Below are 21,435 nucleotides of genomic sequence, written 5' to 3' on the forward strand. Positions count from 1 at the left end.
AATTTTTTTAATCAGCCAAATTGGTTGGGAACTTATTCCATCAGTGCTCTGATGAACCCCACTGGCTTAAGCAAGTTAAATTGGTTGTGCCCATTAGCCATACATACCCTGTGAACTCATCTACTTTGTTTTGAAGAGGCATTCGAGTCAGAGAATACATTCAAGGTTCCATTTCATTTAAACAAAATATAAACACCTTAATCAACTCATATTTCACAAACTTGGATCATCTATATCAAGTTACATATTTCAGAGTTTGCTATTTTAGAAAGACAGTGGGATGTAGTAGATAATATGATGGTTTTGGAGTAAGGAAACCCTGAGTTCAAATGCTTCCTGGGAATGTTACTAGTTGTGTGATCATGTGCAAGTTCCTCAATCTGACTGAGCCTCTGTGTCCTCATTTTTCAAATGAGAATAATGCTATGCCAGGCCTAGAGGCCTGTGTGGGCTACCCAAGTCTTCTTACCTCACCTCCGAGGTCTTCGGTTGGCCAAAACCGGATGCTCATATGAGAGAAAGGACGTTCCAGAGTTGAACAAGGGTTGAGCTTTATTTCAGGGTCTCGGTTACAAGTGCAGGAGGGTCTTCCTTAGGAGGAAGAGGGGGAGATTTCCTAAGGAGGCTAAGATCTTAAGGGATTGGAAGTAGAAGTACAAGCGGGGAGAGAGGGGGAGGGGAGAGAGGAAAGAAGAAAAGCGGAGCCTACTGTCCTCTTGGCTCCTCACGGTGCTAAGAGAGCTTTCAGGCTTCCTCAATCCTACTTAACCTTCAGCCGCATAGTTTGCATCTGAATACCGTGCTGTTAGGTAACTAGGTGTGCCCAGATCCGGGACAATCTCGAGGGCGGGGAGATCTCTCTCCCATCACGTTTCTCACGGGAAGAGGCGGAAATACACGAGATAGCTTGGTTCACCTCGATTCCCTGCCGTTTCCTGGGGGGGTCTCGTGAGAGCTCTAAGATTTAGAAGCTCCCACCTTTACCCGCCCAAGACTGTCCACACGGAATTGAGCTTCCAATCCCAACAATGCTATCTGTTGTATATTTCTTGCAGGATTGTAAAGTCCAGGTCCAAGTGTGATATGTGTAAAATACTAGAAGGGTTCAAATTACCATATAAATATCAGCTGTTATTATTAATGTTTATAAGTAAATCCTCTGTCTTGTAAATGGAAATACCATTCAATTGCTTTAAACATAGTAGGTGCTTAAAGAGTGATCATTTCATCTTAGAACTTGCTATTCAAGGGACCTGTTAGGCCATCCAGTCCAAACCCAGTTATTTTACAGATGAGGAAACACACCAAGCAAGGTCAAGGTTAGGAATTACTTATGCACACATACATATATGCACATACACCTACATATATATACACACATATGCACATATATACATATATAAATATGGACACACACGTATACACATGCACATATACGCACATAGTGTTTGTGTGCATACATATATGTGTATATACAAATACATGTATATTTGCACTGAAATATCAATGATATCTATATTCACAATCAGTCTTTGCAATTTATAGTCTACTCTAAGGCACTTACCTGGGAGGGGGAATCGCCCCTCCTCGCATGTGTGTGTGTACACTTACATATACACATGTACACATATGCATACATGTATATATATGCACATGTATATAGGTTGTTATATATTTATAATTTTATTTTATTTTTAATTTATGGATTAAAACAAGCATTTCCATGACATAGTATAATTTTTAAAAAAATGATAACACATGGATAACACAAATTGCTTATATACAAGTTGCTATTCCTTTTAAACATATAATTAACTTATCATGTATGCATGCATGTATATATACATATGTGTACATGTATATGCATGTAAATACTTCCATATACAAATATGTTTCTCTTGATAGTACATAAGGTCCTTGAAGGCAAATGTAGCTCCATTTATTATCTTTGTAATTCCAGCACCTAGGAGAGTTCCTGTAGCACAATCATTGATTGCATGGGCTTTGAGGGCTTTCCTATCTATTGATCAGTGATCCATGAAAAAACAGGTGTTCAGGGAGTTAAAATTTACCCAAGGCCTCATGGATAGTACATTATAGAACTACATTTATATTTTTTATATTCTTTGTCAGGATTACTTTTTTATATGTTGCATAATGTCTTTGTTGTTAGAATCCATGACATAACAGTGGTGAAGTAAAAAGAGGCTTGACCTCACAGTCACAAAGACCTGGGTTCAAATGTCCCCTCTGATATACAGTAGTTGTGTGATCGTGAGCATACCAATTAGTTTTACTCTTAATGCTACATGCAAGATCATTAGTAAGAGATGAAAAACAACAGAAAGATCAAATAATATCAAATATGTTTTGAAGTGACATAGAATTTAGGGAGGGAATGGGGCGTATTGGGAATAGTTCTTGTTTTGGAAGCAGAGGCCCTGGTTTCATATTTCATTTGTCCATTAATGAGCTCCATCAGAAGTGCCAAACACATAACCCAGGTTGCATGCATCCCACAATACTATGTGGATTCTTTCCTGAACCAGATTAAATATAATTGAAACATATTAACAAAATAAATGAAAATACAATAAAACAGATAATATTACTATTTTAAAACTAAGCCAATATCCAGGCTGCAAGGATTCTTATATGTGGAATAGTGGACCGCACTTCTATTTGGATTTGATAAGACTGAGTTACATGACTGAGACTGTCTCTATTTCTAACTAGACTAAAGTTCCTGCATCTCTACAGTGAAGAGATTAGACTAGTGGTCACTAATATCCTCTCTTACTCTAAATCGCTGATCCTGAAAGATTTTATTTTGACTCATGAACATAAGTGGCATGATTTATTGAATCCATATATGACTCTGCTGATTAGTTTTCCAAAGAGAACCAATTAAAATTCATTGCAGGTTCATAAAAACATTTCAGTAGTTTGGGGGAGGTGAGGCATTAGGAAGCTACAAGGAATACTGTACTCGCTTAGCCTCTCACGAAATCCTCTGGCAAGTGCCCTCTGTGGAAGTTTAACTCAAGACTCCTTGATAGCAGATGTGTTTAAGTGTCCTCTTGGTAAATGTAAAATTCCCCTCTCTTCTCCCTTTTGCCCCCACTCTCCAGTTTTGGATGTGTTATTATCTGTGATTTTTTTTCATGAAAGTTATGGAAATGATAGGAAAATTATGTTTGCTTATTTAGCTCCGGTTGATTTTATACCTAGAAGCAGGAAAGCTGACTGGCTACAGCAAGTGTTTAATTAAATCTTTTGCTGTTAGCCCTCAATTATAGGCATTAAGTCATACTCATAGCAGCTTTTCTACCCAATTGGGTAGATTTTGTATATCCTTCCTGATACGTGTGGAATCTTAATGAAAATGATTAGAGTTATGTAGAGGGCATGAAATCAGGGATATTATGTGTGTGTGAGTGTGTGAGTGTGTGTGTGTGTGTGTGTGTGTGTGTGTGTGTGTATGAGAGAGAGAGAGAGAGAGAGAGAGAGAGAGAGAGCACCTAGAAGCAACTAGAGTCACACAGAGATATAGTCAGCGAAAGAAAAAAGGAGAGGTTCTTTAAGAGAAATTCTGAGTAATTTTTTTTGAAACAGGAACTCTTGCTTATGGCTATTGGTCACCTCGGACTCCACTAATTTACCACCAAATAAAATGGTAGATCCATATTGGGATTTAGAGTCTCTCTCACTTTGCTCTTTCCCATCTACCTTTTCTTTCCTTCCTATTTTCTTCTCTTCAGAACGTTCTGAGAGAAGGGTAAAAAATCCCACTGCATTTTGTTTTTCTAATATTTCTTGGCCTCTCCCCAGTAAGTTTTTTACAGTCTGCTGCCTGCCTCTCAGATTAGAAGAACACTGGCATATTTTAACAGTTTCCCAGGATTCAAACAGTCTTTAATTAACAGCAAATTGATGTTTTGGAATATAACCAAAATGGGAAATATTGGATGTTGAAAATGGGGTTTGAATTTTTCCAGCTTCCAGGCAACTGACTGACACATTGTCCTGGGGGTGAGGGTGGGGGGTCATGGCAAAAAATGCTCCTTTGCAAACAGGTGGCTATTGATTTGTATGCAAGGGAACATCGTCATTTTCATAATGGTAGCACAGAACGCCCATTGGTAGCATGGCTGATGAGGTTTGCTGTCATTTAAGAAGATGCTAAATTCTATTGACCCCTAAAGACACCCCCCAAAAAAATCTAGTGTAGTTGATAATAGCTCTAGACAGCTACAAGTGAGGACTGACTCTTGGGGAATGCATCCTAGTAGCCCCACTCCTTTGGTAGCTGTGGATTAAAAATAGCCTTTTAATCCCTCACCTACCAAGGCAGCAAAGTAGGGTGATTTGTCTTTCCTGCAAGGTTACTTCTCTGCTTACCACTGCCAGAGTTCAGAATGCTGTAAAAAGGAGAGATCTAAGGAAACAATGGCACACCGCCTATCATAAGCACCTCAGAAAGATAAGAAGCTTTTTAGAAGAGGATGGGCAGGAGGGCTGTATTTACCCAAAAATGGAAAACCAATACGGAGTCTAGTGGTTTTGAAGGCATTTTGATTGAAAATGTGATTGATAATTGAATCCCGTCTGGCTGCCTGGCAGGAAATAGCCCTGAGACACTTTCCCAGTGTTATCTGTTCAATCTGAAGGCAGAGGGAGGAATCATAACTAGCTATTTCTGAAGGAGGGAAAGTTCTCTGGCAGTTGATAGCAATAGGTTTCCCAACTGGCATGTGAGTTCTTGATTTCCAGGGAAATATTGTAATGGCTTCTAATCCTTTGTGGCAGACTTCAAGTGTTGCATCAAAATCATTCATGTAAAAGCAGAGGATCTCGCTAACTCTTTTCTTTTCCCTTCTTGTCCCCAGGTGGCACATGCCAGAGCCCTGCTCTCCCAGCCCTGGTGCGTCCACCTGCCCCACCTTTACAGCCCTCGCTGGATATAAAACCATTTCTTCCATTTCCTCTGGACACTGCAGCTGCAGTCAATCTGTTCCCCAACTTTAATGCAGTAAGTACCTCAGTTCTTGAAGCTCATGGCATTATTAGTAGGTGGGTTTTATGTTCTGGAGAAGACAAAAGGCCCATTCTGCAATACCTGGTATTCTCCTGCCCACAGTCATGACCTTATAGTCCCTTCTAATCATCTAAACACAGAGGGCTCTTAGATCATGCAAAGGGTCCACAATCAGCTCCTTGTCTAAGGAGAGAGGGCCTAGATTTGGCTACATTTTTCATAATGCTTTCTCCTGACAACCTCTATGCAACGCCAAAGACCCAGTTGTTATAAAGGGATGTGCTTGAAGTGAAATTGATATGGTTGAGAATATTAGAATAAAATAAGGAGACTTCTCAAAGGGGAGGCCAGTGTATTTTTATTGCTTTTATCTGGACTTTGAGGAAGTAGTAGTTGTAACAACAGCAGTAGTATTAGTACTAAAATACATCAATGTGTTCCATTTTTAGAGCACCCTTTCCTCTAGATAGTAATCTTATTTTTTCTTCTGTACCTCAACCAAATAAAAAATTTTCATAATGGGATACTTACTGTTTTCACGTCTCACTGTGCTCCTTTTTTTATCTTCCATTTGTCTTGGGCTGTGCCAACAGTAGCCAAAACAATTCTCCATGGCTATTTTCTGTGGGTACTAATTCATATTCTTTTGTTTCCTTTCTGAGAGGGTTGCTGATTTAGCCTAGATTTCTGTGCTAATTCCTGTAATGTAGAAAAAAAAGTGGGAGGGGGCAGTAATGGAAACTGAATTAAAAAACTAGAACCTAGTCTGACAGATGGTCCTTATTCATTTTTCTTAACCTATTTGAGAAGTCATCAAGATGCCCTATCCAAGCTTGAGCAAAGCAGTGCCAAGACATGTTAGCAGCAGTGGAGTGGAGTGTCAAGGTGGGCACTGCATATTTCTGGAGCAAACAAAGCTTATCTGGGCACTGCAGCTGCTTGTTCTGGGCTCCAGCTTTATTTTTTTCTTTCCTTTTCCTCCAGCTCAATCTTTATCCATCAAGAGAATGAAGCAAGATTATGTCCTCCAGGGCCTGATCCTAGTGCCAAAGCAGGGGGGGCAGCCCTTGTCTGGCACTCATGTAACGGACTTGAGTTCTATGTCAAGTTAAGTGATAGTATCCGAGGCAATGTGATAGGAGGATAAGGACCTATTTTTTATTCCTAATATGCTCCTTACTAGTTATGTTACTTTGGGCAAGTCATTTGCCCATGACTCCCTCTTTTCACGTAGCTATAATCAATAATTTGGTTTAGATCAGAGTCCTTAATATGGGATTCCCTAAGGGGTCCATGAATAAATTTAAAGATACACAAAAAGTTCAAAGGGAAAAAAATACATCTTAATTTTTTATTAACCTTTAACTTAAGTCTTCTGAACCTGGAGTCCATGATTTTTTCTCTCTTAACATATTAAGCGCTCCATTTCAATATAATTGGTTTCCTTTATTATGTTAGGAAATTTATTGCACTCATTTGAAAACAGAAGGGGGTCCCTAGGCCTCACCAGACTGACTGCCAAAGGGGTCCAGGAAATGAAAAAGTTAAGGACTTCTGGTATCAATGACCTCTAAAGCTTTTTCCAGCTCTAAATCTATGGTTCTGTGACTTGACAAACAACTGGAAAATTGTCCATGCAATTACTTTCCTATGCCTTTAGGTGGCTAGCAATTCAATTCAACAAGAATTTATTTTTTCCTTTCATTTTCAATATCAAGCATTGATTTTTTCCTCTCCCTTCCACCTCATTCCCAATTTTGTAAAATAATAAAACTTTGTTTTAACAAGTATGTGTAGTCAAGCAAAAGGAATTCCCACATTGGTCACATCCCAAAATATGTCTCATTCTGCATCTTGAATCTGTCATCTGTTTGTCAGCAGCTGGGTAGCACAGTTCATCACTAGCCCTCTGCAATCATGCTTAGTCATTTCATTGATCAGGGATCTTATATCTCTCAAAGGCAACATGTATTTATTGAACATCAGGTACCAGACACTGTGTGTACTAAATGCAAGGTACAGAAAGATGAAAAATAAAATAATACCTGCTCCCACATAGATTGCATTCTACTGCTAAGCCTGAGACATAAATTGGTTGACAGGTATCATTTTCTGCCTTTTTTCTGGATGACGTATGAATCAGCTATGTGGTGTGTCCTTGGACAATACCATCAGAACAGATCTCATGTGTATAGTTACTAAGAATTGTCATTCCCTTCATCAGGGCAGCACTGTGAGGTAGGTAGTATAAGTGTTATATTCCTCCCCACTTTACAGATGTGGGAATCTGAGGCCCATAGAGGTATTGTGACAGCTGGATTTGGACTCAAGTTTTCTGCCTCCAAGTTCAGAGTGCTACAAGTCACTCCTCCACTGGCCACAGATCTTCATCTATATAATGGAAGGCACTGGGCTAGAACCCTGGTGTCACTTTTAGCCCCAGATCTCAGATCTTTATAATGGTTTATATCCTTTGTGGAAAATCATGAAGATCTAATTTGAGGCAGAGGAAGAGTGGGATATAGTTTATTGACTTGGTAAGAAACAACAAAAGCTAATGATTTCTTGCTTCATTTTGAGATGTGTTGTTGCTACAGATTCACTACAAAGTAAGCCACCTTCAGCTGCCTCTGAGTACTCCTGTATGGTATCAGGCAGGCTTTTGTCTTTAAGCTGTCAGAGAACTTGCAGCCTTGAGGACACATGTGAATTTCTAGGTCCTTGAGTGTGGCCCTTTGACCGAGTCCATTTTATAGAATAAATCCTTTTATTGAGGAGATTTGTCCAGTGAAGTCTGGATTCAGTCAGAGGGACACACTTGAGGACCTAGAGGGCCACATGTGGCCTCAAGGCTGCAGGTTCCCCAACTCTGAGCTAAGGCATCTTCTTGTGAATCCACAGGAGTTGTCCAGGAATCATGAGAGTTTCTAGATAGAACCCATAACATCCCCTGGAGCAGTAATTAATGATTAATTAAAATATTGGTTGGAAAATGGGAAGGAACATAAAATTGGAAAGGATTTGGAGGGAATGAACTTTGGCCTAAAGCTGGGTTTTGACAGAGTAAGTCATTTTCCATCTTTGGATCACTTTTACTTCATCTGGAGCATTTGAGAGTTGGCACAGCTGTGTCCAAGTTTGTGTCCAATGGAGAGAATGTTGGGCTTAAAGACAGAAAGATTTGAGTTCAAATCCAGATTTAGACACTTAATGTCTGTGTAACCCAAGCCAAGTCAATTAATCCCTCTTGGCCTCAGGTTTCTTGCCTGGCAGCGGAGGGGATTGGGCTGATGGGAGCTAAGATTGTTGTTCATTCTTCTCTCTAGAAGAGGACCAATGGTGTCATGAGAGTGATATCTTGACTTGTGCATGAATTGAATCTAAATGAGTCAGATACTAATCTTATAATGATGGAGACACGTGAAATAAGGATTGATAAGGGGTATGAAAACAATTAGGATAAAGCTGTAATTAAAAGGGGGTGGATAAGGTATTCCATTGACACATCCTTCTCCAATTTATTGCCATTCAACCTCTTCCTCTGCCTTGCAACCTATTCTTTGTTCAGATCATGACTTCCAATCTTTCCACTCTTCAGTGTTCTTCCCTAGGCCATTATCTCTGCATTAGTAAAACTCTCATCCATATCTTCTCTCCCTCCCTTGGTGACCCAGCTCTAGTCTCATTTGTCCTCTTCCTGTTGAGTCCCTTCCCCTTACTATATTGCCAGACTTGCGCACCAAGTCTTGGGTCCCTTCCGCCATTTACTTCCTTTGCACCTACACAGATGCTGCTGAAAAGACCTGAAGAAATCAACTGTGCTGACTGAGTGCATGACAAACATACGGTACTTAATTTCAGCCGGACCCTCACTGCTTTAATGCAATCTTTTCATACCTTGTACCTGTAATGAAATAATTATAATTTATTCCTGATAATTATAATGAACTCACTATCCCGTTACCCAGGGCAGGTCTTCCAAACCTTTTCATCTCTCCTCAGTGTTTCCACGACTGCTTCTATCTTGTCTTCTCAGTTGAGAATGCTGCCTTGTATTTTATTGAAAAAAAAGTTGAAGCCATATGCATTGAATTCCCTCTTCTCTCCTCTTCCTTATTTTGTATCCCCTAGATGCCTTCTGCCACCATGTCCTTCTTCACTGATTTATTATATGAAGAATGGTTTTTCTCCTTCTCGAGGCTAATCCCTCTACTTACACAAGTGATCTCATTGCATGCTATCTTCTCCATGAGATTGCCCCCACTATCATCCATCCCCGCTCTCTCATTTATCTGAATTCTTTTCCTGTCAATTAGATGCTTCTCAACTGCTTATAAACACTCCCAGGATTCTTCTGTCCTCAAAAACTCCTCACTTGATTCATCCATCTCCACTATCAATCATTATATGTTTTTCCTTCTTCTTGTAGCTAAACTCCTAAAGACTGATATGTAAAATAATGTTTGCATGTCCTTTAGTCTCCCTCTTTTCTTAACTCAACAATATGGCTTCCAATCTCATCATTCATTCAAAACTACTCTCTTCAAAGTTATTAGAAATTTCTTAATTACCAAGTCTAATCATCAATTTCTCATTTCTCATTCTTCTTGATCAATCTGCAACATTTCATACTATCACCTTCTTCTTCTTTATACTCTTTTCTTTCTAGGTTTTTGTAACACAACTTTTTCTTAGTTCTCTTACCTATGTGATTTTACTTTCTCAATCCCCATGGTTGGATTTTTATCCACGTCTTATCTACAAAGCGTGAGTGTCCCTATAAGACTCTTCTATCTTGGGCCTTCTTCGCCCTCTATACCTCTTCACTGGATTCATTAGCTCCCATGGATTCAAATACCATCTCTATGATCTTCAGATCTATTTATCTAGCTGTCAACTCTTTGTTGACACTCTAGTCACAAGTTCCCAACTGCCTGGAATTCAGACATTTCAAAGTGGGTGTCATGTAGACATCTTAAATTCAACATGTCCAAAACTGATCTCATCTTTCCTCCAAAGATCCTTCACTCCTTCCTAATTTTACTATGACTGTAGTGGGAACCCCAATCTCCTGGTTTTCAGACTCACAAAATGAGGTTGTTATCCTCAGTTCCTCATTTTATCTCACCCCCTATATCCATTCTATTCCCAAGGTTTATTGATATTACATTTATAACACCTCATCTTTATGTGTCCTCTCCTCCAGTAATACCACATCCCTGGTGTAAGTCCTTGACAGCTCACACCCAGACTATTGCAATAACCTATTGGTTGATCTTGATCTTTCAAATCTCTCTCCACTCCAGCCCACCTACCACTCAGCCATTAAAGTGATCTTCCTAAAGCGTGTCTGACCATGTCATACCCCCTCTACTCAATAAACTCTGGTGGTTCCCTGTTACTTTCAGGATCAAATATAAACTCCTACACTTGTTATTTAAATCCCTTTATAGCATACCTCTGAAGGCCCACACACATTTCAAGTCCCTTCTTTCTCTCCCCTTTCCCCATGTACTTTGTGGTCCAGTGACACTGGACTCTGCCATTCCTTAAACAAGATACTCCATCTTTCAATTCTAGACACTTTCACTGGCTACTCCCCATGCCTGGAATTCTCTCTTCATGTCTACATCTTCTCTGAGGATCATAACAGTGCTGCCCCTCAGAGTCATTATAGGGATAAAAGGCGACAACACTTGGAAGGTACTTTACAAACCTTAAGCTTCTGTAGAAATGTGAGGAATAATAATAATTAATAAATGAATGAATGATGAATAAACTGCTAATTGCCTCAGATATGCAAAGCACTTTTCATTCCTTATATTAACTAAGCCTCATGAGTACTCTTTAATGAGTACTACAGGTAGATGCCATTTTCACTTTATGGCATAGCAAACCAAAAGTCAGAGAGGTTAAATTACTTGCCCAGGATGACTCAGCTAGTAAGGCACCAGAAGAAGGATATGAACCCAGGCCCAGTTGGCTTTCCAGTATATTATGCTGCCTCTCCCTAAGACAAATCAAAAGGCATTTCCAGAGTGCCTGCTACACCATAGGTACTGTTACCCATAACATGGTTCACCCCAGAAGAAGAAGAGGGTGTATATGAGAACCTACACGAGCATTCAGCCTGCAAGGAACCCTCGGACCTTGTAGACAATAACTGATTTAGACCTAGAAGGGATATTAAAAGTTATCTAGTGCAACCCTCTCAATTTATTGATGAGGATGTTGACAACATGGAGGTTTAGTAACTTGTCTGAGGTCACTTAGGTGAGAAGTGGAAGCTGGAATGGGAACCCAGGTCTTCTGAATCCAACTCTAGTAGGTTGTTTTTGTTTGTTTTGTTTTGTTTTGTTTTTGCCACTGAGGTAGTCCCTTACAATTTCACTGAGGATGCAAGACAAATCGAAGAAAACAAAGTGAGGCAATATCTAAATAGTTATTAAAATGTTTGACATCAAGCACTTTAAAGGAAGTCACCTCTGGTTGCTGCCATAGAAGGTGAGAATTCATCATGGCTGCCAAACTTCTCAAAGGCTTCCTCCAGGTGTAATATAATCTGAACCTTCTAGGAGGGGTAGGGTTTCTGAGAGAATGACATAGCGAGTAGAATCAGAAAGTGTCATGTTCAAATCTCTCCTCAAGGCTCTTCCCCATTGTATGACCCTGGACAATTCAATTAAGCTCTGGACCTCACTTTCCTCATATGCAGACTAGAGGATTTCAACTAGAAGGCTTCTGAAGTCTCTTTCACCACCAGGCCTGAGATAATATGTACCTTTCTGAGTCTTAGTTTTCTTATCTCTAAAATGGGAATAATACTGCTATCATCATCACGGAGTTGTTGTGATGTTCCAGTGTGGTAATATATGAAAATCTTTTGCAGACCTGCAGAACTTAAAGTGTTATGCTAGATGCCATCTCTCATCTTCTTCTTCTTCTTTTTCATCATCATCATCATTGTAAGTGTAGAGAAGGAAAACACATAACAGATAAATAGTAAGGGAAATGTTGAGTCTATAAGTCTTGTGGCATAGTGTTTAGCAACTGATGGTAGGGTTTTGTAATTAACAATAAATTAATTCATTAACAAGTATTTATGAATTGTGTACATACATATAGCAGATGAATAGTAAGAAATATTGAGTCTATAAGTCTTGTGGCATAGTGTGCAGTAATTGATGCTAAGGTTTTATAATTAACAATAAATTAATTCATTACCAAGTATTTATGAATTGAGTACATGACTGTATTTGAGTACATGACTGTATTTGTACATTTTTATTGTCACTTAATTAAAATCATTAATTTAAGGCAGTTATTAGTAAATATAACTTAGTAGCAAGCAGTACCTCATATAATTTCATGGTGACTTGCATAATTTCTCACTTGGATGATAGCAAGAGAAAAAATAGACATTCTGGGAACTCCTGGTAGATAACTATTGAGTACATGATAGAATAAGTCTTTGCAAATACTCATCAACCACCTCCCATAGGAACCTGGAGGGCTGTGATGAGGAACATTGAGGAAATTTTGGGAACTCATTTGAAAAGCTCCAGTAGTAAAGGGTTATATAAGTTCAGTCTCTCATCTGGGTGGAGTTTCTGCATAAATTTGTGGTGTTCCAGATTTGTTTTCAGTAGAATGGAAATTGAGCATCCCAGATTCACTGGTCACACATAGACATCTTCAGTTGGTAGTCCTGCCTAGTTAATCCCCGACTGCCAGCAATAGATCTCTAAAGGCTAAGACTGAAAAGCTGAAGGGGTATGAGTAGGAGCTAACCATTCTTCCATTTATTTCCAATGGACAGAGTTTAACTAAATGCTGTTTACACATCTTTCATTGCTTTTAGTGAGTCCTCAGAGGGATACAACTGTTGAAGTTGGAACTTAACCTAGGGGAAATTTTGAGGGAAAGGGAAAAAAATGTCATATCGTGTCCTCAAAATGGGATGCAAGAGGTACAACAAGGGTATAAAATTTATAAAGTAGGGAAATACAATAAATATGCTGTTGTTGATTTCTGAGTGATTTGTCTTTCCTGTGAAGGATGTTGTAAAGAATTGATTATATCATTTTGTGCTTTGCCTGTGTTATATTTGCATAATAAAATCCTCCTAAAAATTTTTCCCCTTAAAAATTTTCCACCATTATAAATTTTATCACATAACGTGAATATGAAAATGATGTGTGCTGATCCCAGCATGCTGATGTGAAATGTACAAATGGTGAAGTTCATGCATACCATAATGTATTAATGATCCCAGTCAATACAAAGCTTTTAGTCACTATGATTCAATGCTACTGTCTATGATATAGTGGGTTTCATTACTTTGCTGCTTTTTACTCACTATTTTCTGGGCCGTACAACTCAGTGCCTTTAAGAAAGGACAAGATAGTCATGATCTATAACATAGACCCAAGATTTCTAGGTATTCTAGAAGCCTTTTACCCTTTCCATGTTTTTAATCTTACAACCTATCTTTCAACATGATTTTTATTGCCCTATCCTAGATACAAATTTGAATTGAATTATTGTTTATTAAACATATATTGACATAGTTTGGAAGATGATGTCAACTTTTTATAATAGAATTTCTCCAACTCTTCATATTCTGTAACTGATAACTATCTAGAGACAGGGTGGGGTACTGGACAGACCCCTGTGTAGGGAGTCAGAAGTTTGAGGTTTGACTTTTGGTTTGGCTGCTACTTACCTTTTGTATCTCCATGGGCAACTCACGATCTTCAGACTTGATTTTCTTCCTCTATAAAGTGAGAAGGTTGTAACTGACACTCTCCAAGGTACCTTCCAGGGTTCCATGTAGGCTGTCAAGGTCTTTTTACTTATGCTCATTAGGAGCCCTGCGGGGAAAAATAACCAAGTGTTCCATCAAATATTATTTTTGGTTGTCTTCAAAAAATCAACTCTCCTATTTATTTTCCTCTGTAATGGGAAATCAAGCCTTTATTCCATGTCATAGAAGCTCAATTAAATCATGATTGAGAGCCTACTGTTCAAGGTTCTATATCTATTTCTAGTAATTTTTATTTTTCTGTTCTCATTTATACTAAGAAGGTCAGTGTTGATATGGTTCATCTTCCATTATGAAATCAGCTTGCTGAATATTGGGCAAGAATAATGATACAAAGAGTAAGAATTACAGTAATCTTAATTAATACCTGACATTGATGTAATGCTTTAAGGTCTGCACAGTACTTTACAAATATTTCTCTCATTTTATCCTAACGACAATTCTGGGAGATAGGTGACTTTATCATCCTCATTTTACAGATGAGGTAACAAACAGGTAAGAAAAGTTAAGTGATTTACTCAGACCCATTCATCTACTAAGGGTCCAAGACTGGATTAGAATTGAGATCTTCCTACTTCCAAGTCCTGAGTTCTTTGAGTCACCTAGCTGCCTCAGTTAGTATGCCAACAGGGAATTTTATAAATCTATGGTTTGAGATCTTCTTCGTATCTCCGCCGCCCCCCCCCCCACTTTTTGCCTTTGTACCTTAATCACTGTAGAAACTTAAGCAGCCATTCAAGACTGTAGGCTCTTGTGTACTTTTCCTTATTCTAAGGATTGCCAAAGCATCACATTTATCACCTACTGGTTAATAAACTAGTGTGGACCTCTCTATATTGAACTAAGCAATTTTCAAAAATAGATGAAATCAGCCACTGAGATTACATTCAAAATTTTCCTAGTGGTGGATGATATGTTGGATTTGGGGTCAGAAGACCTGCTTGTAAATTCTAATTCTACCACTTACTAGGTGTATGACTTTGGACAAGTTACTTAATAGCTGGAGCTTCTGAAACATCATCTATAAGATGGAGAAGTTGGACCAGATCAAAGAATCAAAGACTTGTCCTAGATGATCAATCCTCTAGCATTTCTGTAGCCTAAATTCCTAGTCAGCTGATTGCCTGCAGAAAGTGATCCTAGCTCTGATTAGCGAGTCAGAACCAAGAACACTCCTGTGCTAGCACATGACCAAAGAGCTTATTTGTTTCACAATGACAGTGTAATTATGATTATTTGCTACAGGAACATCAAGTTTGATTAAGAAGGTCAATGCTTTTGAATGGTTCCTACCCATGTAATGAGAGAACTATTCTGACCCAATCCAGGATTTTGTTCTCTTGGTATTTGGATTGGACAGTCAGCCACAGGTGTTTAATAATCAGCTTAATCTACAGAGCTGGCATTTATCCTTCCCTGATGGGATCTTTCCTGTCACTCTGTTGACTCCTTTGTACTGATTCTGGTCCGGGGGAAGAATACTAACTGTGGAATCATAGGACTTAGATTTAAATGCCATGCTGACATTTACTATCTGTGACTTTGGAGAAGTCACTTATCTTTCATGGACCTCAGTTTTCTTATCTGTAAAATGAGAGAATTGCCCTAGATGACCCTAAGGTTTCTTCCAACTCTCAAACTATGGTCATATGAGGGAGCTAGTTGGCATGATGGATATAGGTCTGGGCCTGGTTTCACATCCAGCCTCAGATAGTTAATAACTCCATGACCCTAAGTCAATTATTTAACCTCTACTTGCCTCAGTTTCTTCAACTAAAATAGAATAATAAAGGCACCTACCTTTCAGGGTTGTTCTGAGGATCAAAAGGGATAATGCTAATTAATCCCTTAATGTATTGCCACAATCATAGAAGGTTCTATATAAATGCTTGTTCCCTTTTGATTTGATAACTTTTAAAACCTTTAAAACTGTCAGTTCATAAATTCTCTCTGATTTTATAGATGCCCAGAAATCCCTCCAGTCATCCGGATCACATCCTATCTATAGAAAATGAATAATCTCAAAAAGTTTCTTGATGTCTTGAAATGCTTTTTTGGAATACCCATGGTTAAAGAGCTAAGAAGTGTCAGATGCTGGATTTGATCTCAGCTGTTCCCGACTAAAATTAGAGCTCTATCCATTACATCAATTAGATGATTTCTAATATTATTTTTTAACATGACATACTTTTCACCTACAAAATGAGTCCCTTCACCAAATCTATATTCTTAGAAATATAAAAAAATTCTTTTTTGTTTAATTAGCATAGATTCTTTGAAGAATTAATTATTAGGACTAATGTTTTTGTTTTGCCAATTGTCTTCTTATATGATTTCTCAGAAGTCTTTTAGAAAGTTCAAAATACAGTGATATTTATTTTTTGTATCATATTTTCCCTCTATAACACTTTTTATCATCTGATCCTCACACTACATAGTGGGATATTATCGTTCTCATTTGGTAGAGGAGGAAACTGAGGTTCAGACAAGTCACAGAACTGAGTTTGATAGGGAACTTAGGGATGATTGGATTCAATGTCTTCATTATGTAGGTGAGGAAACTGAGGTCTAATTAAATGACATAGGCAAGGATACATAGATAGTAAGTTTCTGTGCTTATACACCAAATAACTAACCATTGGAGTTATTGGGCAGATTCAGAAAAGAAGTCCTGACTTTGACATTTATTTTTTCCATGACTTTGGGCCATTCATTTCATACTTCAGAATGCCATTATTTGTTACTTGCCTGTTGGGAGAGTCGTAGCATCAAGAACTAGAAGGAACTTTAGAAATGCTCTAGTTTCAACCCCACATTTTAAAGATGAGTAAACTGAGGTCCAAAGAGGTGAAATTATTCCTCTGAGATCACCCAACATTTTAGTACATATCATCTCATGCCATTTGCATAACAATCCTAGAAGGTAGGTAGAGGCAGACAGAGGTTAAGTGACTTACCCAGGATCACATAGCAAGTACCTCAAACCAGATTTGAACTCAAGTCTGAGTGGAAGAATCAGGATTCTAGCCTCAGATGTTTACAGTGTTTACAATGGTCATTGTAGAAGGACACATTGTTATTTTTATTATTAACCTTGACAAATGTGCTTTTTAAGGTAAGTTATACTTGCCAATTCAGCTGAACAAGCATTTTCACCCCCTGGCTAGGTATAGGGAAAATGAAGACCAAATCCAAATGTTTCTTCCATTGAGAAGACTACATTAACCTTGGAGAGAAATAATATTTACTCAGATAAACAAATATTGACAAGAGAAAAAAACATTAACTAGGATAAATCAGGAAAGAATTCATGGGTGTGGAAGGAGGGAAGTATAAGCTCAGCTGAGACTTGAGGTGAAGTAAGGATTCTAGGAGATAGAAATGAAAAAAATTGCATTCCAAACATGTTGGGAGAAGCTGTTCAAAGGCATGGAAGTGGGAGATAAGTTGATGAGCTAGAGAAACATCAATTGGGATAGATTAACTAGAATGCAGAATACAGAAAGGTCAATAATATGAAATTAGTTTTCGAAGGTAGACTGGTAACAGATTTTGAAGGGTTTAAATGCCAAGATGAGGAATTTGTATTTTTATCCTAGGGAGTCATTGATGACTCTTGAACAGAGTTGTGAAATGATCAGAACTGTGTTCTTAGGAAGATCTTTTTTGGCAGTTGTGTAGAAGATGCAGTGGAGAGGGAAGAAGGAAATAAGCGAGCATTTATTAAGCCCCTACTATATGCCATGCACTGTGCTAAGCCCTTTGTTACTGTTATCATATTTGATCCTTACAACAATCGTGAATGGTAGGTAGAGGCAGGCAGAGGTTAAATGGTTTACCCAGGGTCACATATCTAGTAAGTGTCTAAGGCTGGATTTGAGATCATCCTCCAGTGCTTTATCCACTGTTTCATGCAGTTGTCACACAGACCAGAATCAGGGACATAAAATATGTAGCCTCTTTCTGTGGTATCTGTTTATTGGAGAACTCTAATGGGATTATGGTTTGGTGGACCAGTTGAGGAAGTATCTCAGTGGGAGCTCAGACTTGCCAGAACCACAACGGGTGATGTATTTAAATGGAAAGCAATGCTCCTCCAGGTCAATGAGTTACAATACATGTATTGGTTCATTACAGATCATTTTCATGGTTTTGCCTTGGAAAGAGTGCCCAGTTCTTTGTGAAACAGTGAATGCATTAAGCAGACTTGGAAACCACAATATGAGGTGTGGGAAGAAAAATGGGAGCCTATTCCTACTGCTGGCAGCAAAATTAGTGGGAAACTCCATTTTTGCAGCTGAGAAAGACAAGTTCTTCTAAGTTACCTGAAAATTTGATTTAAACAGAAAGGCTCCCAGTCCTTCCTATGCAGGCATTCTGCCTAATCTATTCAGCTCCAAGGACTGCTAAGGATACTTTTGCCAATGATTTCGGAATGTTTTGGAAATGAGTCAATTTCATATTTGGTTTACCTATTAAAAAATACAAAGGGAAGGGGACATTTGGAGCAGTTACCTGGATCCCTAGCTAGTCAAAAATGACTTGGGCTATGCTATCAAGACAGTTGAGGCTCCAGAAGAACTTCTTGAATTTTGGAATTCTGCCTAATTCCTTGTTTTAGTGAAAGGGAGAAGAGTAAATGACCTGAGGCACAATTCTGCCCAATGGGTTTCTCATACTTTGGTATCTAGCCTTTCCTTCCTTCCTTCCTTCCTTCCTTCCTTCCTTCCTTCCTTCCTTCCTTCCTTCCTTCCTTCCTTCCTTCCTTCCTTCCTTCCTTCCTTCCTTCCTTCCTTCCTTCCTTCCTTCCTTCCTCCCTTCTTGACTGAGTTCTTTACAAATAGAGACGTAACTAGCTTTAATCAAAGAGAGCTTTGCCCCAGGCCACTGAAATTTACGGGGCATGAAATGATTAACAAATCTAGATTATGAAAGTATAAATAACTTACTCTTTGTTAGGTTGTAGAAACAACTGAACTTAGCATCTAATTAGCCAAAATATTTTTTTAACGTAAAACTTATAGCATGGCAAACTTCCTTCCCTTACCCACCTACTCCCACAGCCATACCTCAAATGAATTCCTTCTTGGCTGAGCTCGTTCCCCGCCCCCCCCCCCCCCCCCCCACCGCCTTGTAGCCTCATTATATCATTTTGTTTCTGTCTCCTCATCCACAGGGCAGAAATCTGGGCTCTCCTCTCCACAGGGCTATATGTGCTTCTGTTTCCCCTCCTGCTTAACTGAATTTGTCTTAATCATCCTGTTTTATTAATGCTGTGTTATTTTCACATCATGAATTATTACTTTGATTTGATCCTGTGACTTGCCCAGCTTCCCAAATTGCTAGTTACAGCTGTTTACAAATGACCCCTTGTAACTGATACTTTTCCTAATTCATGGATTCCATTCCAAAGCCTAGCACTTATTTAACCTAACTTATTGTCTCCCCTATCTCACCTAGTAGAGATGACCTTAATTCTAGCAGATTGAACACATGCATACTATTTTAAATCTCTGGATGTCCAGGTACCAGTTAGAAAGGTGTTGCTTTCTCAACTAATGTCCTTGGCCCAGAAGAAAATTCACAGGTTCATGTGTCTTCCTTATTTACAATAAAATTGCAAAACACCAACAGTTGTAAAATGAGGGTTTTAATCATATGACCTCAAAGCACCTTTTGAACTCTAAATCTGGGATCCTATTATCTTGTGTGACTGACTCTCGCTCTATGTTTACATAGCATATTTTTCTATGAAAACACTGAATAAACTATTGTTTGCCATATTCAGTGTTAATTAAAAAACATCTAATAAACTGGGAGTTTTCACAGTTGCTATTGATGAATGCCAAATTGAACATGCTAGTTTTCGGCATAGAGGAGTTTACTGTTAAGGAGGAGGTATCAGAAAGCTCACTGTGATGTGCATTTGGATTTAAGTACCCAAGAAGGATGAAGAGGGATGTGAGATATGAAGGGGCCCTCAAACCTTAAAGCCTTAAAACAAGGCTTCAAAGGCAAGTGGAAATGGTTGTGTCCAGGTAGGGATAGGAGTAACAGAAGGGACATTTTACATGTAGGGAGCAACAGTAGCAAAGACAGGACATGATAGATCTATAATTCTACAGTTAGTGAGTATTCACATTTTTTTTCTTTTAGAACATAGAATAGAATTTTGTAACTGGTTACTGACATAAATACAAAGGACTTTTGAAATAAAACAATTATTATCGTTGACAAAATAAGTTAAGCATATGTATCATACCAAATATATGTATGTTCATGACATCCTCTTATGTGATGGCAGGGGTCTTGAATGAATTCAACTAAAATAGACTATCTTTTACCTTAGAGACATTCTAAAAGATTTTATAAATTTTATTTGCTGATTTGTTGAAGCGAATCTGCCTCCATGTGAAAAATAGGGTAAGCAAGTTTGTTTTAGTATCCCCTTGATTACAAGTGTCTGCAGAATTTCCCTAATCTCTATTTTAATGGATGCAAATATGCAAAAAGTCTATGATTTTATCAGCCTCGGGAACCTCTGTCACCAACAGAGGTTGTAAGCCATCTATGAATATAAAGTGACTTGCTTAGGGTTGTATAGTTAGTAAGTATCAGGGGCAAGTCTTGAACCCTCTGACTCTAAGCTCAGGATTCTCTCCACTAATTAACAGTATCTCTCTATAACATACACAAACATATACACACATATATGCATACATATGTACTTGTACATTAATATACACATATGTATAATGTACATGCATATTTTTAAAGTTATAAAGTAGATTAACCATTTGACAAAATATGTCCTGTTGTGTTTTTATCCCATTCTGTTGCTTTTCACCACCCTCCCCCTATCCAAGCGTCACTGGACTTGAGAATCTGACAGTTCTTTGTCCTTGAGACAAAAACTCCCGTAAGATCATAAATAAGATCACAGCTTTTGAACTGAAGAATATGTTGGGGATTATTTGTCTAACCTCCTCATTTTATAGATGAGAAAAATGAGACCCAGAAAGAGGTTAGGTGATTTGTCTAAGTAACAAGTAAAAGTTGGCAGAACCAGAATTTGACCCTAAGTCTTGTCGCTGGATGACCACACTTCCGCCATGATGTAAATCCTTGTTTTGGTTGTCATTCAGCCATTTTCCAATCTTTGTGACTTCATTTGGGGTTTTCTGGTCAAAGATACTGGAGTGATTTGCCATTTCCTTCTCCAGCTCATTTTACCAGATGAGGGTTAAGTGACTTGCCCAGGGTTACACATCTAGTAAGTGTCAGAGATCAGACTTGAATTTAGGAAGATCAGTCTTCCTGACTTCAGGCCTAGTGCTCTAACCACCATGCCACCTAGCTGTTGTCCTATCTAATTCTACATGAACCCATGGATTTGTTCATTGAATTTTCTTGGCAAAGATACTGAAATGGTTTGCTATTTCCTTTTACAGTGTGTCCCCATTTTACAGATGAGGAACTGAGGCAAAAAAAAGAGTAACTGTGTCTGGGGCCAGATTTGAATTCAGGTCATCCTGGCTCCACAGCAGGTGCTCTTATCATTGTACTATCTACC

At 38.5% G+C, this 21,435-nt stretch overlaps 1 protein-coding gene across 7 annotated transcripts in view; it reads left to right on the forward strand.

The window, feature by feature from the left end:
• ZNF385D (zinc finger protein 385D) overlaps positions 1-21,435 on the forward strand; it is a 368,989-nt gene that overhangs the window by 77,413 nt on the left and 270,141 nt on the right. For all 7 annotated transcript variants that reach the window (XM_072651193.1, XM_072651195.1, XM_072651196.1 and 4 more), the window contains one exon: positions 4,890-5,032. In XM_072651193.1, coding sequence (XP_072507294.1) covers positions 4,890-5,032 — 143 coding nt within the window. The remainder of the gene's footprint in view (positions 1-4,889; positions 5,033-21,435) is intronic.

This window comes from Notamacropus eugenii, chromosome 3 (genome assembly GCF_028372415.1).
Source record: "Notamacropus eugenii isolate mMacEug1 chromosome 3, mMacEug1.pri_v2, whole genome shotgun sequence".
NCBI lineage: Eukaryota > Metazoa > Chordata > Mammalia > Diprotodontia > Macropodidae > Notamacropus > Notamacropus eugenii.